Below are 26,321 nucleotides of genomic sequence, written 5' to 3'. Positions count from 1 at the left end.
TTATAAAAATATGGAAATAGTTTTAATTGATTAAGAATTGTCTTTTCTGACAATTTGAGTAGTTAAAAAAAAGTATATCCCACAAAGCAGATCTGACGCATGAACTTAAAAGTTAATGGTGTCAACAAAGAAAACGTCCGACAGCAACAGTACTAGACCACATTTTAACAGTTTTAGAATCATATCAAGTAGCCATCTACGAAATGATATGGACCCATATCTAGAACTGACCAGATAACCATAGGATTTAGCAAAAAAATGCCCAAGTTGAAGAATAAGTCTTATTTATAGCATACACAACCAGTTGAAAATCTTAAATTTTACTGAAATTCGGTCCCAAAACGTAAATCCGTGAGCAAACTTTAATTTTTTAAAAAAATAGAAGCTGCCGATTGGATGAAAAACCAAAATACGTTATTAAACACCAGATGCATCAAAAAAAAGACGCTAAAAAAATATTGAGGATGCACAAAACCTTTAAATGGGTGTCCTTGAGGGGTGAGGATAGAAGGTCATGGATTTGACCGTTTTTATTAGATAACAAAATGAAGTGAACTTCATTTTTTAAAAAAAATGACATGTAAAAATCTCGAAATTATTCTTAAGGTTAATCTTGAGAATCGTTTTTCAACATTTCGAAATTTCTGTCCGTATTATGGAACCACCAAAGAGTACCAAACTTACACCTGTTAATTATTGAGTATTGAACATCATTTATCACAGTTGAATGCGACATGTCCAATAGATCAACAGCAACCAGCTTGAACACCAGCGTACTTAGAGTTTCGTCCGATTTGACCGCGACAAGATTGCCACCATCGTCCACCTGGTAGTTTGTGAAGATGCTTGCGTTGTCAGAAAGCACTTGCACTGGTTTTTGAACAAGTGTATAAACCTCCAGTTCGACGAGATCACCGCGTTTCAGCACAACCTTTCCAAGTAAACGACGCTTCCCACCTTCGCCAAGATCGAGATCAAAGACAGCCACCATGTTAAAAGCGACTCTCTTACCGGCGATGTATGCAGCACTACCATACTCACGGTTGGCGTTAAAGTACATTTTTTGACCAAAACGACTAAACCATTCCCTCACCTTGGAACCACAAGTCTTCGCATCATTGTCCAAGTAACAACCCATCGCGACATTCCTCAAAGACAGCTCACGACCATTGATCAGGGCCAAGTTACGAGAGGGGTTTTGCTTGTACGTTTTCATGATTATTGCCCGAATGTACTTGTTAAACTATTCATTCTTTTCAGTAGCCAAAAGCACAGGAGAAGCAAAACGAATACAATCCTCCACCAAGTGAATGATCAAGTGTGTTTTCAAACGATTGCACAGAGGGCCACCTGTCTTGGCGTATGGAATGGAAGCACCATTAAGCTGTTCACCAGAACTAGCACCAGCACGAGAACGAACACCAGCACGCGCACCAGCATGCGCACCAGTAGCATGCGCACCAGTAGCAGCAGCAGAAGTTACGTCTTCATCGTCAGAATCTTCACCTTCTTCAGGAGGCACAACATCACGAAACATCACCGATGGCTCATCTACATTTTCAGTTGTAGAAGCTTGATTGGCTCTACGACCCCGACGAGAACGCCTGTTACTTGGAATTGCCGTATGATCAAGGTTATCCAAAGCAACGATTGAATCATTGGCAGCCTTTCGAAGCATCTCAACAAATTCGTCAAAGTTGGTGTCAGGAACGAGGGAGGAAGAAGACAGGCAGGACAGGACAGAGAATGAATGGCTTCTTGAAGCAGGTTATTTAGTTAAGAATAAAAGGGGGGAAAGAAAAGAGAAGATGATTATGAAATATATCTGATAAAGAAAACTGGGAGAAGTGAAATGTATCAGCTATATTTATAGAGAAAGGAAAACAAGAAATTAAATAAAAGAATAAGCAATAACAAAAGTTAGTCATAGCTTATGTGGATCATGACAAAGGATTTAAAGAGCTGACAGATCAATGATGAATATTGAGTCTAAAAGCTGGTTACTCATATTGCATATTTGGGGCATAAAATGTAACAGGATCATGACAGTTGGTATAAATTTTCGACATATACAATAGAGAACAAAGCTCACCAAGCTTATCGAAAGTATCGATGATGTTATTCATCCTGTGGTGGGGATCGTTACGAAAAGTCAAGAATGCCCGGTCATCCTTAGCAAGTCTCAGTACAATTCGAATCATCTGGACCATAAGCTTGAAATCTCTTCCAAGGTAGCTTTTGTAACCCTTCAGATGCGTGGACAAGTCAGTGAAAGCCTTTGATCCGTAAGTACAACATAGAGAACTGATAACATCGACTTGGGTTTTGTTAAAACAACAATCGGCAGCCTTGTTGAAGGTGTACTTGATCAAGCCCAGACATAATCCATGCAATATTTCAACTGGCGTATCTTTACTTCGATCCCAAGAGGACAGACCCAGCAAGCCCTTACCATTAGAATCTTTGAAACCAAGAGTCATCAGATCATCAACAAAAATAAAGTGACCCTGTCTATCACGAACCCGGATCGAAAAATCAGGAATAGGTAAGTTGCTTGTAATAAATAAACTTTCCCAATGCCCTTTTTCCCTTGGAGCTGACACATATTCTTCAGGAGTGGTCCTTATATTTTGATTGTAATTATTGGCATGGCGGCACCAGAAGCACTTTCTACAAGCAAATGTAGCCGTTGAATGTTTTAAGCAAGTTATCTCGGCATGACGAGGATTGTCAGCCTTGATGAACAAAAGAGGAGCGACAACAAATACGTCTTCTTTAAGGACAGCATAAAACATCGGCATACCAGTTTCCAGCTGTTTTAGATTACCAACAAGGGAAGGCAACTACTCCATGGCACTGAGTTTGTTACACCCACATAAAAGCAATTGGTTCAAGTAATAATTGGCAATACTTAGGGGCAAAGCAGCAGGATTCATTAACCAAGTATCGAAGCAATTCCATTTTGATGTAGAATTACCACTAGTGTCATCAGAAAACAAGTTATAAGGAACAACTCTAACAACCTGAACGTTCTTGGGAATAGACGGGTTAAGGACGTTGTTGACAAAGTTGGAGTTAACAGGCAATGGGTGCTTGTGGTCGTTGGCAGCTTTAATCATGTTATAATGATCACGAATAATATTAGTGTCATCAATAGTATAGCTCGGGTTACAGATGATTAAACGTTCAGGAGTCAAATTTTGCATGACACTGGTATAGGCATGGTAATCTTCCACTTCTAAACGGCAAACATCATCAAGATTGAGCTGTGATACATCACATGCACCACACATATCTGAACTGCAATAAAAAATTAATCAATAAGACTGCTTTTAGCAGCGAAATTAATCTACTCTAACACATTAATTTACGGTGAGTCCACAAAAGTCGGTCGAAGTCTACTTCATTTATTTTCTGAGATTCAAAACTGTCTGCTCAAGCCTGAAGGCTCACACTGTGCGTTTAGTAGCTGTAAGATATTACTACATTGATATTCAACACTTTCTTAAGTCATTGAGGATGCCCTTATAGTTACAGAAAACATAGTGGTCGTAAAGTTCAACAGATTCCTCGCCTTTGTTTCTACTTATATGAAGAATATGACGCTGCAAACATGCTATACAGCTATATAACTGCACTAAACGGTGCTAAGTTAACGGATAAGCCTTAAAGATATAAGAATTTTATTCTAAAAATATAAAAACGACTGTACATGTAGTATATCTACAACTAGATTAGTATTAAACGATGTCGAGTTTTCGGATCACAATGAACAATAGACTAATCAGTTCAAATCAGTCGGTCACTATGCCACACCCATTTGATCTGCCCGGACAGCACCCAGCACCGCAGGGGACTGTGGTTTTTTTTTTTTTTTTTCTTCTTTTTTTACAAGGGGGGCTTACTCGCTGCCCTTCACCGTTTCCTATTTACCAAAAAAAAATTTAAAATGGAATGTTATTCAGAAATCAACAAGCAACGCATCATTGATCTTAACGCTAAGATTAGAGAAATGATTCAAGAAACAACAGAAATCTTGGTCAAAGAAGAAAATGTCACCAAGGCAGAGGCTGAGGCCTCGATTGGCTTTCATTATACGGCAACCTCTTTGATTTTAGTCAAACGTAAAAGTCCTTACAATATTTTTACTGAAAGACTGGCTGCCGAAAAGAAAGCCGATTCTTCCTCTGGCGACCAACCTCAAGGTAGCTTTTCTTACTATATCAAATGCTCACTTAAATACTAACCATGATTGTTTACATATTAAAAAGGTAGTTTCCAGAGAGAGGCCTCCCAATTGTACCAGGCACTTGGACCGGAAGACAAGGCTGAACTTGTGAAGAGTGCTCGGATCTCCAATTTGAGTGAGGACGAGATGCATTTGCGTCACTCCCGGGCACTCAGGCCCTTCCGAGATCACTTGACCGCTTACAATACCATTTGTGGTTCAAACTTCTTGCTGCTCTCTGTCCGATTGAAGCCCACTACCTCGGAAGATGGCTTCCCAACTCCCGTGTTGAACTTGTTTTCCGTTGGAGGTAAGTTGGGCCGCCCAAAAAGAGTGTTGAAAGTAATTATTAATTTTTTAATATTATCTATAGCGTACTGTAATGGCCTGAAACAAGATTTGGGCCAACAAATCCAGGACAATGTGATGCAACGTCTGGGAGTTGCCCAAAGGGCCAGTAAAAAGGGTACGTATCACTTTGAACTATTTATGGATATGTTACTTACATGACTATTACATTAATAGCGAGAGTCCACGACCAGAGCGCCAATCTTTTAAGAAAAGAATACAGGGAAAGACTTTTGCAGATGTACCGTAAGTCATTTACTCACTTTGAATTGCCATAACACTAACTATTACTTAATAGAACAACATCCTGGTACGGAAAATGCAAAAGCCTTTCCCTACAAAAAGCTTTGTGATGGAACTGCTGACTTGTTCATGCATGGTTGGCCCCGGGGCATCCCTATAAAGCACGCTTCAGAGCAAACAATTAGCAACATGAAGGCTGTCCTGAGGGCCGTAAATGGAAACAAAATTTCATTTGTTCTTCCGGAGGAGAAAATGGAAGAACCTCCAAACCCTGATGCCGACCATTAAAGGTAAATGTTTTTTTGTTTTGTTTTTTTTTTGTTTTTTAAAAATAAATTTACTTTTTAAAAATGGCATGTTATATTTGTTTGCGCATCGAATGCCATGAGTCTTTGAAATAAGTACAAAAATGTATGAGTCTTTAAAATAAACACAAAAATGTATACTACTCTCTTTAATTGTGTAAGGCTGGAAGTAAATTTAAGACTTTATTAATCTTTCGTAAAATAATGCAAAGACAATATGTTTTATTTGATTTAAAATATGTAAGTCCATTTATTATTGAGCATGATAATATCCCATAAAAGCTTTACAGTAAGCTCTAAGTAAACAATTAAATTTGGACATAGGGGTAGTCCAAAACTTTTGACAAACAACCATATGCTCGCGAGAGTAGCTATTGCTAGAATATATAACACTCAGGGGAGACGTCGAATTAAAGAAGACTTCATGCTCAAAGAACAATTCATAATTCCGTACGTAACGGATCACGAGTTCGAATGTCAAAAATTCCCAGTAGCTTGAGTCGCTTTGCCAATGGTTGAGTGATGGGAGAGTCATAATCTGTATGGACTTTTCGAGTTGTAAATGCCATTGTTTAAGGTAAGTACGATACAGCGCTAACGAGAACCCTTTGTCCAAAGCCGTGAATTCTTCTCTTGCTGATGTCAAAAGCAATGCACACTTGGGTCTGACTTGTTCTGTTGTACTTTTCTTGTAGTACCTATGGTTAGCTTGTTTCCTTCCACCTAGTGAGGGTCTTCCAACATTCGCAGGGGTGGGTGTATTGTGGAGCCGAAGTGCATGCTTGTTTCTGTTAGATGGCGATGAAAATTCCCTTGAACAGACATGGCAACGAGTTCTATCTATGTCGCATCCGGGTTTGGAATCTCTGGGAATAGCCATTTGGATTATGCGTAGCTATCGATTTGGTTAGTACAATAATAAAGAGGTTAAAAGGTTAGGTTAGAGGTAAAAGGTAAAAGGCGAAAAGGCGAAAAGAGAAAAAAGTAGTATTTCTTTTATAAACATGTGTACAGATGAACATAAGGGTCAGAATTTTATTTGAGCAAAATGGTGTTGACTAATAGCTATTGCAAAGTACAACATGCAAACAGACCTTCCCCATGTACATGTTCCTCCGTCTGGGAAATTCCAATGTCTCAAACAGAACGAGACATTCTAACCAGAGATCAACGACATGCAGGGAACGTCTATATATCAGCAAACGCAATACACTGTCTAAAGTAAATTATTAAAATTTAGTTATGTTTCTACAGTAGTCGCTCGATTTAAGGGTGTTCGATTTAAGGGTATTTTCTATTTAAGGGTGGATTTTGGAAAAACAGCTTCCGTCCCCAGCATTAACACCACTAAACCACTATTCTATTTAAGGGTGAGATTCCAATTCCCCATACCCTTAAATCGAACGATTTGACGGTGTATTTTTGACTTTTTTCTAACTTTTTGATCAAATTTATTGAATGTCCGAATAAAAATAAATATTTCGCAGTAATTATCATATTTCACGGTTAAAAATGGCGTAGTGACTTCTGTTTAAAATAGTCACGCTTTTCGATTTAAGGGTATTTTCTATTTAAGGGTGAGATTTCCGAAATTTTTGGTCACCCTTAAATCGAGCGACTACTGTATGAGACGTCAATTTAACAGATTATACTTACTTCATTTAAACGATAGGATCTTGCTGCCTAAACGTGAAACGATAAAGACATTATTGAAGTAAACACGGTACTTTTGATACGTTTTGTTCAAACACAATAGTAACTTGAATACTATGTTAAAACTACCTGATGCTAGAAAGGTGAGATGCCATGTAAGTTAAAAAGTGTAGGGGAGGAAAAAGTAAACATTCGCAGGGTATAGGGCTGTATTCTTTCTAATAAAAAAAAAATTATCTAATTCTATTGGACCGAACAAATGATTCGATTGCGCAATTATTCATCGATTGGATGAAAAAATTTTACTCTTGTATGTCCGATTTTTTTTAGGATACCCCCCTCACTTTTTCTGAATTTCCTTTTTTTTTTAAAAAAATGGGCGATCTCTAGCTTTATTTTTAGCACACATGATCATTACTGCTTTTCAATATCCAACAAAAACAAAGAATAATAAATGTTTTCAAGTATGAAAGATCTCAGTTTTTTTATAGTTATATTCTAAATATACTATTTAAATGTGGATATGAATTTAGAGGTATATAATATCATTGGGTTGATCATACAACCAATTCAGTGATTTTTTTTTACATTTCCTTGCAAAATTAAATAGGGCCAATCAAATCCAAGGGATCTGCATATCCAGGAAGTGTCTGTATTGACCATTATACGATATTTTTCTTAATAAAAGTAACAAAAACCATACAGGTCAAAAGAAATTAAGTTTTTATATACATGTGAATTTCAACTGTCTTTTTAACCTTTTGTTTTTGCATCTATTTTGATCATTTTCCGATTTCTTGGTTTTTCGCACTGTAACATTGCAAATTAGTTTTTTACATGCAGAGTAAGTCCCTTCTGATGAAAGTACTCTTTATTTGGTATTTTCTAAAACCTGTAAACATATAGTATATGATATGAGCTTTAAAATAAAAAAAAATATTGTCTATACATGTTTTTATATAAAAAATCCTTAAAAACGAATTATGTATTTTGAAAAATTATGCATAATATGTGGTTATACCTGTTGAAAAAAACAAAGTATGTTTAATTTTGTATTTTTAAATGCAGTTATACTCTATTTTCTTGTAGCTTTCAGATGGTGCTAATACTTTTAGTGATTGTCTTTCCAGTTGTAGCATGAATGTCAAAAAAGAGCTTCAAAATGACAAATGATCCTAAAAAAAACTTATACGTATACTATATACATCGCTCAAGCCATGAAACATTTATATATTGATTTAAGTATAGTATTTAATTAATATTGAATGTAATTCGATGGTTTCTTGTAATATGAATTTAAAATAATTCTGGTTTATAGTGTATTCAAATTCGACATTTATAAAATTAAGATTTTATTAATTCTTGCTGAAAAAAAAGTATGAGCCTAAAAAATGTCGATTTATTAATCCATACTCGGCTGCCGCTTTTTTTTTTTGCCCGAGCTTAAAATTAAATCTCTGGTAAAAGATCAATTTCCCCGGCGGCATTCAACAAATATACCCGTTATCATGATCGTACACGAGCCTAAAGTCTGCGCTTTTAATGATCCATGAAGGAATTAAGACATTGATATTAAGCTTGAGCATTTTTTTTATTTATTATATTTTTTTTATTTTTTTATTGTTCTTCATTATCAACAGCTGCAGTCTCTTCTTCTTCTTCTTCTTCTTCTTCTTCTTCATCGTCTTCTTCTTCATCGTCTTCTTCTTCTTCATCCTCATTGCCTTCCGCTGCGATATCCAGGGATTCCTCATCCTCATCGGCATCAGCGGTCGGATTAAGGAGTCTGGCAGTGTCAGACTGTAATCCAGAGTCAATAATGGTAGGAATTGCAACTCTCAGCAACACCAGGTGTCGCTTCGAGTGCGTTTTCCAATTATTGCTCTGGTCCAGCTGTCTTACCAAAAAGGTTTTTACACCCTCCAAGAACCGTTTCTCCTCCGCATCATTTGCCCTCTCCAATTCGGCACCATTGAGAGCCAATGCCTCGGTAAGCCTCTTGATCTCCACCTCAATATTGGAGTTCAGGTTGTGTGCTTCACGCTGTTTTGGTATGATATTTTCTTAAGTTAAATTTCAAATGTATCTGACAATAATGCTTTACTTACCTTAAGAAGTTTGATTTCTTCTTCAGCGTTCCTCACACACAACCATGTTTCCGTTAAAGGGTGGAGATCGATCCCCCAAAACTGGCTGTTACCATCCAGGAAAGTTGCGGCAGTTACACCTTCCTCTATGATAAACTTTTCAGTAGTCTAAACTTCGAATAACAATTTTGTACTTACGGAATTCCTGGTTGTAGATGTCCAGGAGGTCATCCAGGAGTTTTCGTTGCTTTCCAAGGGCCTTGCCATGTTGACCTGCAAGCTTTGTACCTTATAACGTATTACAATATTTAGAATTTAAGTATAACAACAAACAAAAAATTAGGACTTACCAATATGTCCAGATTTGAACATCAAGTTGGTGGTAAACTTGTAAGCTTGCAGGTTGGCGCGCATAGCATCCTTGAAAAGCAACTTTTTTCGTTGGACGAAATCTTCCCAAGATCCAACGGAGAGCTGGGCTGTTTCAGCGGACAAGTCGGCATAGGCGTGGGGTACGAAATTAGGTATTGTTTGCCTAATTTCATCAAGGACCTTCTCCTGCTTCTTCTCGATGTCTTTGATTTGTTGCATGAAGAAGGTCTCCCCAGCTACCTTGATACTACCATCACTGGCCGATACCGTTAATACACCATCTAATCTGTCAATGGCTGCATTACTGGTACCGGTAGAGTTTTCATACATTTTAACTTTGTGATAAAAAAGACATGTTAAATTTAGATATTTTTAGTGATCGTTTCATTATTACCTAAATCTGAACAAGATCGACTCCAAAAGATAAAATCTTGTTACAGATCCCAATGATGGTGGCAAATCACTCCAGATTTTGCTGCACGACTTGCCGCTTCGAGTCAACGCCAGATGCCTCTCCCAAGCCAACGAAATCTCCTCCTGGTTGACATCCTTCAACTTCACTAATCCTGCCGCCAGGATCTTCTTCGTACTTTTGTACTTCCCGTACAAGACACTTGCTATAAACCAAAATAACGTCGTTAGTGATATGCACCATTTCCATTACAAAAACAACATCTTACCGATTCCCCATTTTTTTCCATGTTACGATGGCGGATGGCCAACGTAAGAGTCAGCCTTCTGTTGGCCTGAGACATCGGACGTGTAATGGTGACGAATGGTCTGAGTGAAGACCATAAACGTTCCGATGCCTCGCCGTCAGTCCTGCCGTACGATTCAATGTTTTAGGATTAAAGCTGGACTGACAGCTAATAACATGCGCATAAGCATGAAAAACGGGGAGTGCAAGAGTGCCGTTAGCAGTCAAGTACGGGAAGTGAGTCTATCATAAGAATACATTAGCATTTATGCATCAACAATATTGAATAAGATGTTACCGTCAACGACTTCTCCAAGACACAAATGATGTCGTACATCAAATTAACGGGCGTAACAAGGCTGTCCTTGTCCTCCTGAAACAGCTCGTGGAGAACTGATAGTGGATATTTGAATCTTCAAAAAAAAAAAAAAAATTAGGATTAGTACATAATGTTTTTGGCATGTTTATCACATACCCTTCACCACTATCCATATCCACCATCTTTAGGGTGAGGTCATGGCGCGCGCATGAAGCCGTAAAAATTCCTTTTACGGGATACAACTTTGACTTGTATGAGGCGCCATTACCTGCAGCTCTAAATGTGTTCTCATTCATGAGAGCCTATTAATAAAAAAACCATCAGTAACTCTAGTTATAAATTCGCCCGAATATACAATCCTTACGTCTTTGGGAGCTTTTTCCTTCTTATAAAGCTCAACACATTCAGGCTTCACCCAAGCGTTCTCCACGGTGTTGACCAAATTAAGTTGATCAAGAGGACTTGCTTTCGACTTACATTTCATACTAAAGCACCCATCCATAGTAATGAAAATGCGATCCATAGGGTGAATGGAGTCCCTCTAAAAATAAAAGATGGTTATGGTTTCATTTTATCTATAATTTAATACGGAAACATACACTAGGACAAGCAGGACAGCACATCGCCTGATCTTTCAACAAAGATCGCTCGTTGACCATTTCGTCTGTCAACAAAATGACCTTGTTGTACATATTAAATACAGTACGGAAATTGTTCACTGACAAAGATGTCTACCCAAAAATATTGGTTAGATATATGAATATTAATTTTAAGATATTAATTACCAGTGGATTTCCTTGTAAGTTGTTATACAACTTTGTAATACCCTCAGAAGAAGACTTCAAGGTGTTTCGAACTTCATTAAAATAGCCCAACAAACCCAAATGAATGGCATTTTTGGGGTCTGTGGGCGAAGCAGGAAACATACCCATCAAAATTAATGCTTCTGCCAAGGGCTTACAGCTGCAGTAACTAACTGATACATCCTTGATGGCTATGTCAAAATTATATTCAGGGTTAGAGTATACTAGTATTTTGTCGAATATTTTGCTCTTTACCATGGAAAAAGTACATTCTGACGGTCTTTGTCAGAAGTACTTTTTCACTACCACATTGGCAATCGATTGCAACTGGAGAAACAATCTCGGTGGATGGCAAGCCACCTTGCTGACCAACAAAAACAAGGTAGTTAACGCACATGTTGTTAAGCACTTTGCCCCACTTGTTGGCTAAAACCTCCAGTTTTCTCTGGTACCTGATGGCCCTTTCCTTCTTGGCTTCAGCAGGACTGACTTTCGCAGGTACAGCCTTAACGATAGGTACAGACGAACGGATACGGATTCGTCGACGCTTGCGAGGTGCTGGAGCCGGTGTAGGGTCCATGGTGCAATTATGCAAGACGACGGTCGTATTGTTGTCATCGTCTGCTGGGTATTCAGACATGGGGTCCTAACTCGGTGCCTGAGCTTTTTGACGTGGTTGGCGTCTTGGGGGAGGAGAGGGTTGAAATGAAGCGATTTCACTCTCTGTAAGTTCGTAACCGGGATTCAAAAGCATTTGTCGCTTAAATTGTTCCATTTCGCGCCATAAGGCGATTTTCGATTTTCCCATTGTAAAGTTTTTGTAATAAGGTGAAAAGGAAGTGGCTTTTTTTTATTTGGACAATTTAAAATATCAATGGCGTCCCTTAAAAAAAAAAAAAAAAAAAAAAAAAAAAAAAAAAAAAAAAAAAAAAAAAAAAAAAAAAAAAAAAAACTGAGATATGTCGATTGTATAATGTACCTTATATCCAAATCATACAAAATAAACAGATCGTTTTGTAAAGTCTTATCTGTTAATGAAGCAACCTGTTAAGGCAGCTTTACAGCTGTTAAATGTTGATTACGCATGTTCAAAGTCGTCATTTAAGGATGAAAAAAACTTGAAATACGGAACTAATTTAGTACTTCTTGTAGCTTTCATATCTCTGAAATAAACTACCATTAGTATAGCAATGTCTTACCTATTGTTGATGCACCTTGGAGCTATTAAACGCAGAGTGTGTGTGGTCAGGCTTAAGCAGACAATTTTAAATCTCAGTGAAAGATAAGTCGACTTCGACCGACTTTTCAGGACTGGCAGTAAGTTGTTCTATTGGGTTTTATAATTTACACGCTGAAAAGCAGTCCTTTTGATTAATTTTTTATTGCAGTTCAGATACTTGAGGTGATCACATGAGACAACCTTTTCGGAGAGATAGTACATGGAATCATTAATCTTGGTTATTAGCGGGAAAAGGAACGCCTTGACAATGTCGGATTCTTGGAAGAACTTGAATACCTTGAAGTAGGGATGCTGTTGAACAGGAACATTGATATCAGACAGACGAGAGATTCTATCCGACACCCACAATTGCCGAGGGTTGTTGTCATTACCAACAATTATCATGGGAGGCTGAAACAATTTATCCTCAATCCACTTTTTACCTTGACTAAGCTTTATACGTTGGTTACTCGTATAATCAGGAAGATCAGATAAATAGGGGGACATGATTGGATTGGCAATGAGAAGTCGCAGGTGTTCAGAAACATGGTTGATAATCAGATCAGGCTTGTACGGCTTACCAGCAGCGTCACGACTAGAAAGATCAATAGGTGTGGTATAAGAAATACCTTCACGACTTTTCACATAATATTCAGCATGGGGAAGAATTGGAACAGTGCTTTTGGTAGATTTGTAAAACCTAGAAATACCATGGGGAGTAGGGTAGCCTTTGAAATCATAGTCAGTGTCAGTAGGCGGTGCCAAACATTAAATTTTTTCAAAAATCGCGGGAATTTTATTTCAAAGTTCCGGGAATCTTTTTAGGCTGGGAAAACTCGTCATAAGCCAAATACAGCTCTAGCTTCCCCTTTTCACTTTAAACCATTTTTCATAAATATTATCTTTTATTTTCAACTTTTAAAATGCCCAAACAATCTATTAGACAACAAACTTTGAACGAGATGAAGTCTTTGCTTAAGCACAATGTTATCATTGAAAATGAAGAAGAAGCGGAAGAGATGCACGAACTCTTGAGTGGATTAGAAACGAAACGTGTTCTCAACAGTGGACCTGGCATTCCTAAACTGGACCAGTATCGCGAGTATTTCCTCGAGTGGAATGACGAAGAGTTTGTTAAGATTTGTAGAATGAATAAGGACTCGTTCTTAAAGCTCCTTCGCTTGATTGAAGGTCACGCAGTCTTCAACAACCAGAGTTTCATTCCTCAAAGGGATGTTCACGTTCAACTTGCAGTAACCTTGAGACGATTAAGTCACGATGGAACTGGTAACAGCATTGAGCAGATTGCAACTTTGTTTGGAATCAGCAAAGGCTCTGTCACTGACTACACCAACCGCTGTTTTAAGGCAATCACCGACAACCTTAAACACTTGATGAGCTGGCCTAACAAGGAACAAAGAGAAAGAGCAGCTGAGGCCATCAAAAAGCAGCACTTTTTTCGTAATTGTATTGGATACATCGATGGCACCCATTTTCGCCTTTCTCAAAAGCCTACCTGACTGCCCCGAATCCTATTACAATAGAAAGGGGTTCTATTCTGTGAACTGTCAGGTTGTTTGTGTTGAACGAAAGATCATTTTGGGTTTCCAATCAGGACAAGCAGGATCGATGTGTGATGCCACATGTGTAGAGCATGCTAGCTTCATGATTAATAGAGAAGCCAAGTATTTCACATGTGGCGATGCTGCAAGCCATGAGTACCTTCTCGGTGATTCTGGATATGCTCTTCATCCATTTGTGCTTACTCCTTACAGAAGACCCCAGGTTGTAAGTTCGGTGAAGTGCGAAGACTTCAACAGGGTTCACTCTTCCGCCCGAGTTGCTGTTAAAAATACCATTGGTGTATTAAAGGGAAAATGGAGAATCTTGAAGAACATTCCGATTCAGATCAATTGTGAGGAGGATATCATGAGAATACATGCATTGGTACATGTATGCGGTCTTTTGCACAACTATTTGATCTTGGAAAATGACAATTTTGACGGTGATTTTTATGAGGATGTTGACGTCGGGCAGTCGAGATTAGACGTGGTGTTGCTGGAGTCATTTGACAACGTCAACAGTGTTTTCAGCCGTATATTGAATACTTGGAGGAATTCCGTTGCTGAAGTAGTTTTAGCAGATTATGCAGTACATTTCGGATATGATAATGAATAAACCAACTGAGTTGATATAATGTGCATTTGTGTTGAAAGGATTGGATTGCGTCCTTGCTGTGAAGGTTTCTGAACAATGAATGTAAATATATTTGTAAGAGGAAAAAAAAACTTTATTTAAAAAGAAAAAATATTAATCTACATCTGTTGAAGGATTACCGTCGTCGTGCTCATCTTCATCATTATCAAGATTGTAAAGATACTCTGTATCATCATATACATCATCATCATCGACAGGATCCCTCAGAGATCTACGAAAATCAGCCAGATGTCTGGTAATTTCCATAAATGACGATGTATTGAAGGCGTTCGTTGTCAGACAAGTAACAAGCAATTGGGACATACCCAAATCGAACTTCCTCTGACTATTTTCCCTCAATACTTCGTCCCTTCTCAACTGAGCCTCGCGATACTCAGAAGAAAAGTCTCTTTTGATCCTCTTGTTTCTCATGGCGTGATCGGGATCAACACGGATGCGATCAGCCGTTGGCATTTCAGGCTGAACGGTACCAGCGCGACTAACACCTCCACGACCACGACCACGAGCACGAGCACGAGCACGACCACGACCACGACCACTAACACCAACACCAGCACCCGCACCAGCACCGCCACGAACACCAGCAACACGAGCACCACCAGCACCACCACCAGCACCACCACCAGCACCAGCACGACCACCACCAGCACCAGCACGACCACCACCAGCACCAGCACGAGCACCACGAGCACCACCAGCACCAACACCACCACCAGCACGAGCAGCACTACCACTGTTGACATCGTTGTCATGGTCCACAGCATGATACGACCCAGCATCATCAAAATCTCCACCATCATCAAAAGAAAAGGAATCGAACAAATTATTCTCTGATGATGATTCAAATAATGGTGTGCGACTTGATGGCTGGGTATTAGATGGAACCAACAGAGGAGAAGAAGCAACATTGGTAGCTGGTACTTCTACAGATGACGGCTGGCCAGACAAAGCTTCACCAAAAGCAGGACGAGGGAAAGAGAGAGGTTCGTGAATGGCCCAACAGAAGAAAAACGGAAAGAAGAAGAACCCTCAGTAGACACAGGTGCAACAGACAAAGACCTAGCAGCCAAAGGAGCACCAGAGGAAAGAGAAGCACCAGCAGCCAAAGGAGCACCAGCAGCCAAAGAGAAGCACCAGCAGCCAAAGGAGCACCAGCAGCCAAAGGAGCACCAGCAGCCAAAGGAGCATCAGAGGAAAGAGAAGCAGATGATCTTGTTGAAGATTCAGCTGCATCACTTCCAACCAACAATCGACTGACCTCTTCAATCGCCTCTTGTTGACCACCAAAAACTGCAAAAGTTTGTGCCTCAATTGCAGCTAATAATGGCCTTACTCTGTTGGAGTATGTGTACTCGGTACAACTAGCGGCACCATGGAAAGCCACACAATAAGGAGTTATGTTTGGTCTAACACCATGCAGAGAAGCCAAACGAGAAAATCCAACACACAAATGTTCACACTTGATCTCGATGGAGGTCAGTCCACGTTTAATGTCATCTGTAGTCAAGCCAAAACCGGTAGAGTTCATATCTCTTTCTACATCGCGATACTTTGCGAGTTGGCGTTCAAAACGTTTTCCAACCGATTTGAAATTCCAGGAAGACGGAATTACTTTATCTGCCAGAAGTTGCTGAAACAATCTCTCAATGATCTCTCATTTTTTTATCTCACTACCAGCTGAAGAGCGGAAGACTTTTGTCCACCAAGATGTATCTTAAAAAGGTCTTGATTACTCTCAAAGAAACCAATCATAGCCTTAATTTGACCAGGTGTAGTTTTGGTTCTATCAAGGCTTTTATCTGCGGAATCGTTGTTGGAAGGACCGCCACCAGTGTTTCTGTTTATTTGATCAGACATTTTAGATTGTACGTTTTAGAGAAATTTAAGGAGAAAAAAGGTAAGTTAAAAACTTAGAAAAACTTTATAAAGCAAACGCAGATGCGATTTGATGCTTTTAGATTATCATAAAATAAATAAAATGTTACATTTTCACGTCATATTTCCTTCTCAACAACCAATAGAAAATGAGTATTCTTTCCCGAGATTTCTCGGGAATACTTTTTCTTGCCCGCAAAATCTCGGGCACAAAAAATCGTTCTCGCAAAGTTTAGGGAATTTGGCTGGGGAAAAATTCCCGGGAATGTTTTTTAAAAATTAAGGAAATGATTTTTTTAATGTTTGGCACCCCCTAGTGGGATCCAGAGCAAGTTGATCTTTGTATTGCCGAATTGCTATTTCAATCAAGTATCTACCGAATTCAAGGGTCACTTTAATTTCTTCCTCTGAATACTTCATACTTGAAGACTTGAAAAAGAGAAGAGCATGCATGTAATATTCATTTTTGAAAAGGAAAGTAAGGGTTGCGATTAACATCATCAGGTACTTGAGGTTCATCATCAGTGGTATTGGGGTTGATAGATTCACTAACACCAGGACCACCATCCAACTGTACTTCATCATTTAAAATGTTTTCAAAGGGGTCAAAGTCACGTCCGATTTCACTGTCATCCTCCTCAAAACCATGGGAGCTTCCGAAAGCTTCCTCGAGAGTTATGTCTGGTTCAGGCTCAGGTTCAACATCAATGTCTGTCATCATTGGACTAATAGTTTGAAAGGTAAGTATATACATTGGTTAAGTTTTCAATAAAAAAATTACCTTCCAGAAGGTGAATCAATATTCATGGAGTTATCTGCCTCCTCTTGAACCTCAGGAGATGGATCAGTATTAATTGCTTCATTTTGAACCTCGTTAGGGTTGTTTGCATTTCTAATGTTTGTGAGTAAATTTTCCAATAACCCTCTTATATATTACTTACGAGAGGATTGCATTCGCTACGTTTAACCGGTGTGATTCAGAGCTGAGATGTCTTGTATGATTGCTCCGTCTATCAGTACTGTATTCACAAACATTACAGCTCAAGGCTTGATCTCGAATTTCGGCATTTAGTTCCACAAGGTTATGAAATCTTTTTGTATGGTTTGACATAATTGTATAAAAAAAAGTTATAGTGGTAGAGAAATACGTTATTGATGCCTTTATATTCAAGTTTGGCCATTGAATATGACAGCTGTTTGCATTTGGCGCTAATAAATGATGACAGCTGTTACAGCTTTGGAGCTTAGCCCGAATGAGACATCCATGTAATTTGATTGGTGTACAGCCGACTCTGGCGGCTATTTGTCACGCAACTCTCGCATATTTTTTCATGCTATCGTTCTTTTCCTTTTCCCACTCTTTTTTTTCTTTTGTCTTTGACCATGACGCTTTGTTTGATTCTAACGCGTGATTTATTGTAGTTTTCTTTGGAAGGGTTGGTATCTGATAGGAAATAGAAATACAAAATCATATTGATGACCTTGTCTTTTTATTTTAGTTACAATCATTGATGTACTCGCGTGTTTTGACACTAAAAGGTAATCATGATATATTGACAAGAACTCAGTTTACTCACAGATGTTTACTTTAGACTTCCATCGGAGATGTCAAACAGATACAAGGGTACGTTTTCATTCTTGTTTGTAATAATGATTCCATGCTAACACGCGATTTATTTTATTTTTAGTCCCTTTTTTCATGTTTTGGAAATGTAAGTTCCATCAACCTCTTCTTATTTGCAGATTATTAACATGATTTTCGTATTTTTAATAGATATAGGGTGTTCTCAAGCAAATTATTTAAAATTTTAAAATAAATCCTTTAATTAAAATCAAAAGTCACAAAAAACACAACTCCAATTTGGGAAAAAGCTAAACTGTCATTTGTACATGGCACAGAGGCCAATGTTATTTTATTTCTTTCTTGTATTCTTATCAAAATAAACATACTTTACATTTGCCTCTACCTATTTTAAAAATGAACAACCAAAATAATGCTTCTTACCCTATTGATGGTCAGCCTGAGAGCAGCCAGAATGGAATCGTAATGAAAGAAAAGAATTCCCACACAAAATGAGTGATGTGATTTTAGTACTTTTTCGAGTTAAAATGATATTTTAATGTCAGAAAACATTTTTTAAAATTTGACCCCTCCATAGTGGTGGGGTCAAATATTTTTAATTAAAATCAAAATTTTAAAATTTTAAATAATTTGCTTGAGAACACCCATAATCTCTTTTAACTTTAGTAAGGTAAGAATTGTCGCTGCTTTCTTTAAACTGTTTTACTTGCCATCATCATCATTATTTAGTTATAAAATGTATAAAACTGTTTAAGACCGTTTAAAAAGGTAAGCGCATCATTCAGCTAAAATATTAGGCAAAAAACTGACATGTCTTTTGTATAGTTTGCGCTTGATTATCAAATGCCTTTAAACGCAAGTCTGTTTTGTCTTTGCTGGCGTTCGCCGCAATACGTTCATCAAATTTTGCCAGCACAAACGTTTTATGCCCTCGTCATCATTTTAATAAACTATTTCTTTTTTGGCATTTTTATGCTCTCAACAATATTCTATTTTTACATTTTTAAAATTTTGGAGCAGTGTTTATTTGTTTATTCGTGTGATTGTTGTGGGTCGCACAAAAATTGCTAAAACGAAAACGGTATATTTCTGCTCGCTCCTTTTTCGGAAGATTTGAGAAAAAAAAAGCTGAGATTTTCAACTGGTTGTGTACGTTTGAAGAAGTAGTATTTGTAAAAGTTTTAGCGGTAACTCGATTATTTCGAAATATGATATCAACACCTTAGGGTCATTGCTGAGATAATAGTCTTAAATTGCTAAACGGCAATTTCAAAGAACGTAAATGTCGTATTTGACGCCTAATTCCACGAATATAATTACTCTTATCTTGTCACTCAATTATAATACATTTAACCTACGTATTATAAGTACCATATTGCGAATACATTCCTATTGGTACGACACAGTACCAGCTCCCTCATATGTCAAACTGAGATCAGATTTCATAATCGTTCCTGGATTGGTCGAGTAGCAGCCGAATCTTCTAGTTTCTCATAAATTTATTTTAGAAATCCAATCAAGGACCCTGTCATTGAATGGATAAACTATATTGCTCTAGAAGTACCGGATATGGGTCAACTAGCTCCTTGTATATAACAATAAGCTATGTTTCATATGTAACCGATTTCTAAATCTAATTCTACCATTTCCCAGTTTGCGGGTAAATAGTCAATTCGATCTGCGAAGGAAAAATCTTGAAGTAATAATTGAATATAAAAAGGACCTCTATTTTTATCATGACAAACTCTCCAACTTATAATAAAGGATTATAGAGTCTCATTTCTTTACTTGCTTTATTTTCCCAATTACTTTTCCCTTTTTATTTCTCAATTACCACAGTAAAAACACTTATTTGGACCAATGCAATTGACGCAAAAATACCCGGAGTGGTCGTGGTACTTACTTGGGCAATTTTGAGCAAGATATAAAAAGAGTGAACAAATAATGAAAACCAGCGGTGACATTATTAAAAACACCCACAGTTCGCAAGCCATGGAAATTACGACTGTGCTAAACGCACATAAAATGAAACCATCGGTAATCAAAATTTATATATATTATCCAAATTTGGAATTCTGACACATTAAATACAATGGAAGGGCCGATAGAAAATATTATTAGAAATCATTGAAGCAATCCGTCGGCGACCACGTACCCTTTAATTCATGTAGAATTCAATCAGTCAAGATAAATTTACGGACTAGCAATTCTAATAACAGTCAGCTTTTAAAATAGTATAAATAGACCACATTATTTCATAGTTAAAACTTCAGTCAAATAAAGTAACAAGGACTTATAATCGTACCTATAGTACCATTGTTTTTTTTTATATACTTTATATTTCTTTCATCGAATCAGAAGTAATTGATTTGTAATAGTGCTCTTCACCAAATTAGCAACCTTGTGTAAATGACTGGTAGACACCATCAGTCGTCGCTTCAACTTGTTATGAGCACCGTCAACTCTGGATGTGTTGATAGTGCCAAGGTGAGGGTGCTTATAGATCCAAGAGTTTGCAAAATGTTCTTTCAACGGCACCCATGTTGACTCACGATACGCATACAGTGGGAGGTATCTTTCGTTCAACCCGTAATTATCTCTCAGGACACTCACGTTTCGGTCACGTTCTTCTTCATTGAAACTGTTCATACAGCGATTCCATATGACCATAAACTTATTCCAGTCATCATCTGTTAAAAAATATTTTTTTTATTTGGCCAACACGTTCTTGTTGATATGCCAACGGCAGATAAGAATCGTGCTGAATTCAAAAATTGTCTCTAAAGCACCTTTTAGTGCGAAATCACGGTCAATAGCAATAATGCTAGGATCGAACTCCTCTAAATAGCACCAAAACAACTTCATACGTAATGTGGAAACCGCCCACTCATAATTGGCTTGGGTTTCGTGTTTTAAAAAAACACCGCAGACAAAAAATGTCTTATTGAAGCAATCCATGCCAACAACGTGCAAGAATGGCATACCAAATTTGTTGGTTTTATAAGTGCAATTCATGAAAAGCACTTGAGGAAAACGTTCAACCATTTCCAAGGAATGAGAGTGCGCAAGAAAAAGGTTTTTGATGGTACCTCCTCATTCCAGTTGTACGCGTAAATAAATCCAGAGTCGGCTTCAGAGAACTGATTTAAGAGAGCTTTCAAAGGAGAGCGACAATCTAAATACTGTTCACAAATCTTCTGTCTGGCATTGTAAAGCGTAATAGGTCGGAAGTAATCACCGGGTAAGTTTTAGCGAACGGAAATCAAAATATCTTGAGGTGAGCTATTAGCAATCTTCATATCCTTGATTACCTTCATGTGATTCTTTCCAATCGAGCATGCCGTAAATGACCAGCGAAAAAATTAGCAGACTCATGAATATGTCCAGTATGGTTTAAGTGCAGGGTGAATTTTGCATTATAAACACCCTGATCTTTTCTCCCACCGGAACCGACCACCCACTTGAAAGGGCAATTGGTGCGTCCTGTTTTCGAAAGTAGTTTACCGGTGGACTTACTGCGGTTTTTTTCATTGCGATCGCACTTGAAATCCAAAGACTAAAGGCGACGATCGGGGTAGTAACGAGAACGGCCCAAAGAAACAAGGTAGCCGTTGTCCTTGCAGGATCGATCACATACTTTTCGAGAGTTTCGCAAGAGCTAAACTCAAGTTGAGAAGGGGCAGAAGTAGACAAAACGACGAAGGTTTCGCCCTCGAGTTCTTCGTCGAGATCATTGTCGTGATCATCGTTAAGATTATCTACTTCGTAGACGCTTTCAAAATTTCTTCCGGTTCGAAAGGGAAGGGGATCCTGCAAATCATGGTCAGAAAGGTAAGAGGTGTTTTCGTTTGATAAAAACATTGAAACAATAAAAGTTAAGACAAACCTAACGGGAGTAGGATGAAAGTAAAAAGGTACAATTTATTAATGCTTTGACAGAGCAGTCCCGCCGAAATGTCAAAATATAAGTGAAATCAAATACGCAGTTCCATAGGTCAAAAAAGACCAAAACAAATTGAGGGGGTGAAAATAAGAAAAGAAGGGGTGGAAATAACAATTCCCTTATCAGGTCAGAGATTCTGTGTGTCGTGATCTGCTATATTGTTGCTACATTAAATAAATCCATATCTATGACATCAGTACATTAAGAATGATGAAGGAATCAATTACCCAATATAGATAGTTAGTACTATCATATCATAAGGTTACAAGAACACAGTGACTAAGTCTTACTAAAGTTATGGAAGGACAATGTGTCTAAGATGACAGTAATTCCAAGTGTAACATATCTACAAAATATACAGTTAAAGGTAACAGGATACACACTGGGAAAATGATAACAACTTCAAAGATACACTAAAGATAGTGGCACAGCAGATAGTCATTTTTATATAAATACTTGTTTATTTTATTTCATAATAAAGACAATCTTATAAACAGTCTCATATTACTTATATACTGCCTTATAATTTTACTTACCTATAAACACAACACTGTGTTCAAAACAATCGGTTTTCAGGTTAGAGAATCTGGTACCTAGCTCAAGATCTTTCTCATTGTCACTCAATCTCTCACTCTCTGTACTATGAATGTCGTCAACAAAAAAAAATGTTTTATTTTTGTTTTAAAAAAACTGATTGTAGAATCCCACAGTGTTCAACACCGAAAGCTAGAACTGAAGGCACCCGTTGATTTTGGAATAACTCGCGCAGGTTTAAACCTGCAAAAAACATTTATAGTCCGCAAGGACTGCTGCTCTTGCCCCTTGTAATTTGGATGGAGGGAACAAGTCCTCCAACAACAAAGCGGTAACACCTGCATCCTCTACAATTGGAGCAATAAAGGCTCCAAGTTTCAACGTGAGTCTGATTGATTCTAACTCAGAACGTGTTGGGTTGGGTGAGTGAAGCACTACATTTTTGTTTGATAAAGATAAATAAGTTAAGGAGATTTTGAAAACATTATCGAACAACTTACAAGCATGTTGGCGCACGGTGAGCACCCCATCATTTATTAAAAAAAGGATCAAAGCCAGAAGAAAGTTTCGAACCTGTGATGCGGCCATGTTTCCTTGTAAGAAAATATACTCCCTTACGACCGTATTCAACTCCAACTGCCCTCTAGCAACACGAGCAAAGGGCAATCGTATGGCATTGGTGGTGGTGGTGATTGCGTGTACAATAAAACCAGGAAAACGTCGAAAACGGTCACGAACTAGAGAGAGATACAACATTAGATGCAGGTTACCTTTATCGAGTAACCATTACGATGGTGGCAAACTTGCGTTCATACGGACGGGCGAACAAGTCAGGGGGAGGGGCTGCGACAAAGGGAGCCGCAGGGGAAGTCGCTACAAAGGGCGCCGCAGCAGGAGACGCAGACACGGGCGCGGGAGTAGCCGCAGGAGGAGCCGTACCAGAAGCCACAGGAGAAGCCGCAAGGGTAGCCGCAGGAGAAGCCGCAAGGGTAGCCGCAGGAGAAGCCACAGGGGAAGCAGCCACAAAGGAAGCCGCAGGAGGTGCTGCTGGCAGAGGAGCAGGAGAAGCCGCAAGAGAAACAGCAGAAGAGGAAGCCATAGAAGCAGCGTCAGAGCAACACCGGACGAAATAGGGAACGTTAAAAGCAAGAATGCTATCGGAAGAAGAAGAAGAAGAAGAAGATGAAGAAAGCAGAGAGAGAAAGAAAGGGACTGAGACAATAGAAGCAAATTAGCGACAAGCAATTTGATTTGGATGCATATACCATTTTTTTTGATTTAGATGTAAACAAACGAGAGCTATCGAATGGTACCAGTCTTGAGGTCTAGACATTGGTAACCAATGTCAAAAGTACGTTTAAATACTAGCATCTACACACACCTCCTTTTCCCGACTGGGTTCGATTCCTATAAGAGACAAGTTTAGGCTGCTGACATCGCATAAAATAAATTGAGATCTTAAATAGATGTACTAATATAGACAAGCGCCGTTTTTTTTAAATATTTTATTGAAGGTCAATCTTTTTCCAAAACCTGCTTTTTAAAAAAATATAAACAATAAAAATAATTATTATCCTGAAACTAGTGTAATTCGATTTTACTAAACTATCGGCAAGATTTTTTTTTATTTAGTTCCTGTTTTACCTTTTCTCGTTTCCTTTTCTCTGTTTCAATTTAATTTCTCAATGAATTCTCAAACTCACGAACAAATTTTTCTCATCTTCAAAATGTTAAGACAACAACAAACTGTTCTTTATGCATTTAGTGAAAACATTGCTGCCAAGAAACAAGAAATTGTAGATTTGTTGCACCTTACCGTCAGTAATGTGCATTTGCGTAGAGAACAGCAATTGCAGTACGACTTTATTGAAGCCGATTTCTCGAGTGAATTTGGAGTGGCTATTACTTCCATGCCTTTGTTAATACTGGAGAAATTATCAACAGAACGTGAAATGTCGGTGTGGGTGCCACAAGAGAGTCTGAAAGATACACTTTTTGGGAGGTACAACATCCCAACCTTAAAGACGACGACGAAAAACTAGTAGATTGCTTCCGTGCCCCATATCAAATGGGAACGGACTCTTTTAATTGGCTTGTCAACTGGCTGTCTACTCATGCCGCATTTGATTTCAAGACACCAAACTACGATCCTATCTACATCCAGATAGCTACCTGTCTTTTAAGACTGGCCAATTGTCCTTTTGGATACAGATTCATGTATGTCCTGTATGGTGTTTTGTATGGCAGCTATACCAATTTCACGAGGCGTACGGTGAAGACCATCAGAGATGTGCTTAGCTATTTGATGGATTGGCCTACCAATTCAGCCATGGTGAGTGCTATATCTGCTGGATTCAACCAAGCCCCGGTGTGAGTATTCTTGATGCAATTAGTGCTATTGATGGCAAAAACGTTACCATTCATAAGCTAACCCCAGCCGCTTATGGAGCAGGGTTCTTTGACAGAAAAAACAACTACACCATTACACTTACCGCTGTTTGTGACCATACATGTATGTTTACTTACATTCGCGTAGGAGACTCTGGTAATAATGACCAATATAAAAATGAGAGTTGAAACTAATTTACTTTGAATACACTACGCAGAAGTCACGATACCTCAGCCTATAATTTCAGTGATCTCAGCTGGAAGATCATGAACAATCCTGGGCATTACTTCCCTAAAGGATTTTATTTTCTCGGTGATTCCGCCTATCCGACCATTGCCATTTTGGTTACACCACTCCCTGAAGGTGAATGTCTCCGGGATCTGCGCAAGAGGTTAGTCAACTATTCGCATTCAGCCAGACGAATGGCCATTGAAAGAACTTTTGGTAAGTTCGTTCATCAGTGGAGATTCACAGAATTCCATATTTACGTGTATAATACTTTGGATATCAATGATATCATCGGGTCGTGTGCTATTCTACACAATCCATGAACGGCAAGAGGGGAGCTAGGTTTCGATGATGTGTTTCCTGAGCCTGCGGATCTTGTAGCTGGAAAGCAGGGTGATATATGTGTTATAGGTAACCGAGCCCGCTTGCGGATTTTTAATGCAGCTTTTCCCTAAATGTGTTAAGTACCAAATTTTTTTGAAAAATAAAACAAATTTATTATTGAAGAAAAAACCCCATTATATTTTAGTCGATGTTATGAGGTTTATATTCATCGGACGAAGGATAAGTGATATCAAGCAAGTCTGACTAAACAGGAGAAACCGTCGTGACATTCCCATCGATTGACATGTCATTGGCAGAAGGGGGTGGAGGCAGTTTTGTATGGGAGGATGCTGTTGGGAAGGGTGCTGCTGACGACGATGTTGCTGGTGTTGGTGTTGTTCGCGTCGGTGTTGTTGTACCCGCTGGTGCTGCTAGCAGAAGTACTGTTGAACTGATTGTCATTCGCGTCAGGAATACCATTGACATCTGGGCGGAAGTAGGGGCTGGTGTTGTTGGTGTAATTGTAGTCACCTTTTTCAAACGGATTGTAGCTGGTGGCGTTGTTGTTGCTTGAGCCGAAATCCTCTTTCACTACCATTAGCATCTAGCGCTGGATATTCAGACTGGCCTGCATCTACTCAGCAATGCGAGACTGCACCTGGTCCAGTTTCTCCATGGACTCCAACATCTGACCGAAAAACGGTGTCGAACGAGCAACATATTTAGTGGAACTTTCTACGCTCCGGCTCTCCATGCTCCAAACGACGTGCCTCTATCTCATTCATAGAGGTGACCAAATACTCGATCGTTTGGTTGACCGCTCTACTTTAATTGGCTGCCCCACGAACCCCACCCTTCTCAGCACCATCGTTTTTGACGGAACTTACTCGTCTAGCACAGCAACTTTAACCACGATTATCGATCGTCTCTCCAGCAATAGAGTGTACACAGTGGG

At 38.6% G+C, this 26,321-nt stretch overlaps 8 protein-coding genes across 8 annotated transcripts; 1 reads left to right on the top strand and 7 right to left on the bottom strand.

The window, feature by feature from the left end:
• Positions 1-607: 607 nt before the first annotated feature.
• On the bottom strand, positions 608-1,216 carry EV154DRAFT_571270 (uncharacterized protein; the record flags this gene model as incomplete). The annotated part of the gene is made up of 1 exon (XM_051606250.1): positions 608-1,216. One exon carries the CDS (start codon positions 1,214-1,216, stop codon positions 608-610), a length of 609 nt encoding a protein of 202 aa, XP_051450864.1.
• A 27-nt stretch (positions 1,217-1,243) lies between these two features.
• EV154DRAFT_571269 (uncharacterized protein) lies at positions 1,244-3,293 on the bottom strand (the record flags this gene model as incomplete). Its single annotated transcript, XM_051606249.1, has 3 exons — positions 1,244-1,757; positions 2,005-2,770; positions 2,870-3,293. The coding sequence occupies 3 exons, from the start codon at positions 3,291-3,293 to the stop codon at positions 1,244-1,246; spliced, it is 1,704 nt and encodes a 567-aa protein (XP_051450863.1).
• Positions 3,294-3,919: 626 nt separating this feature from the next.
• Positions 3,920-5,145, top strand: EV154DRAFT_531055 (uncharacterized protein). Its single transcript, XM_051603795.1, has 5 exons — positions 3,920-4,205; positions 4,272-4,538; positions 4,602-4,694; positions 4,754-4,822; positions 4,875-5,145. The coding sequence occupies exons 1-5, from the start codon at positions 3,950-3,952 to the stop codon at positions 5,105-5,107; spliced, it is 918 nt and encodes a 305-aa protein (XP_051450862.1). The 5' UTR covers positions 3,920-3,949; the 3' UTR covers positions 5,108-5,145.
• A 232-nt stretch (positions 5,146-5,377) lies between these two features.
• On the bottom strand, positions 5,378-6,004 carry EV154DRAFT_571267 (uncharacterized protein; the record flags this gene model as incomplete). The annotated part of the gene is made up of 1 exon (XM_051606248.1): positions 5,378-6,004. The coding sequence occupies one exon, from the start codon at positions 6,002-6,004 to the stop codon at positions 5,378-5,380; it is 627 nt and encodes a 208-aa protein (XP_051450861.1).
• A 2,390-nt stretch (positions 6,005-8,394) lies between these two features.
• EV154DRAFT_582087 (uncharacterized protein) lies at positions 8,395-9,566 on the bottom strand (the record flags this gene model as incomplete). The annotated part of the gene is made up of 4 exons (XM_051606663.1): positions 8,395-8,820; positions 8,886-9,010; positions 9,063-9,152; positions 9,215-9,566. The coding sequence occupies 4 exons, from the start codon at positions 9,564-9,566 to the stop codon at positions 8,395-8,397; spliced, it is 993 nt and encodes a 330-aa protein (XP_051450860.1).
• A 400-nt stretch (positions 9,567-9,966) lies between these two features.
• EV154DRAFT_571264 (uncharacterized protein) lies at positions 9,967-11,695 on the bottom strand (the record flags this gene model as incomplete). Its single annotated transcript, XM_051606247.1, has 7 exons — positions 9,967-10,176; positions 10,232-10,346; positions 10,409-10,554; positions 10,617-10,793; positions 10,852-10,983; positions 11,038-11,246; positions 11,311-11,695. The coding sequence occupies 7 exons, from the start codon at positions 11,693-11,695 to the stop codon at positions 9,967-9,969; spliced, it is 1,374 nt and encodes a 457-aa protein (XP_051450859.1).
• A 312-nt stretch (positions 11,696-12,007) lies between these two features.
• Positions 12,008-13,117, bottom strand: EV154DRAFT_607768 (uncharacterized protein; the record flags this gene model as incomplete). Its single annotated transcript, XM_051607633.1, has 3 exons — positions 12,008-12,172; positions 12,255-13,002; positions 13,111-13,117. 2 exons carry the CDS (start codon positions 13,115-13,117, stop codon positions 12,383-12,385), a joined length of 627 nt encoding a protein of 208 aa, XP_051450858.1. The 3' UTR covers positions 12,008-12,172; positions 12,255-12,382.
• A 3,528-nt stretch (positions 13,118-16,645) lies between these two features.
• On the bottom strand, positions 16,646-17,477 carry EV154DRAFT_571260 (uncharacterized protein; the record flags this gene model as incomplete). Its single annotated transcript, XM_051606246.1, has 4 exons — positions 16,646-16,795; positions 16,863-17,091; positions 17,148-17,258; positions 17,308-17,477. 4 exons carry the CDS (start codon positions 17,475-17,477, stop codon positions 16,646-16,648), a joined length of 660 nt encoding a protein of 219 aa, XP_051450857.1.
• Positions 17,478-26,321: the final 8,844 nt, after the last annotated feature.

This window comes from Mucor mucedo, assembly GCF_025094135.1.
Source record: "Mucor mucedo strain NRRL 3635 chromosome Unknown EV154scaffold_220, whole genome shotgun sequence".
Taxonomy (NCBI): Eukaryota; Fungi; Mucoromycota; class Mucoromycetes; order Mucorales; family Mucoraceae; genus Mucor; species Mucor mucedo.
This window is presented reverse-complemented; position numbering and strand designations above follow the sequence as displayed.

Bases quoted from the DNA above. Each gene is read 5' to 3' on its own strand.
- EV154DRAFT_531055 (XM_051603795.1), top strand. From the start codon at position 3,950: ATGGAATGTTATTCAGAAATCAACAAGCAACGCATCATTGATCTTAAC. The intron at 4,539-4,601 runs GTAAGTTGGGCC...TATTATCTATAG, and splicing joins GAACTTGTTTTCCGTTGGAG to CGTACTGTAATGGCCTGAAA. The intron at 4,695-4,753 runs GTACGTATCACT...TTACATTAATAG, and splicing joins CCAAAGGGCCAGTAAAAAGG to CGAGAGTCCACGACCAGAGC.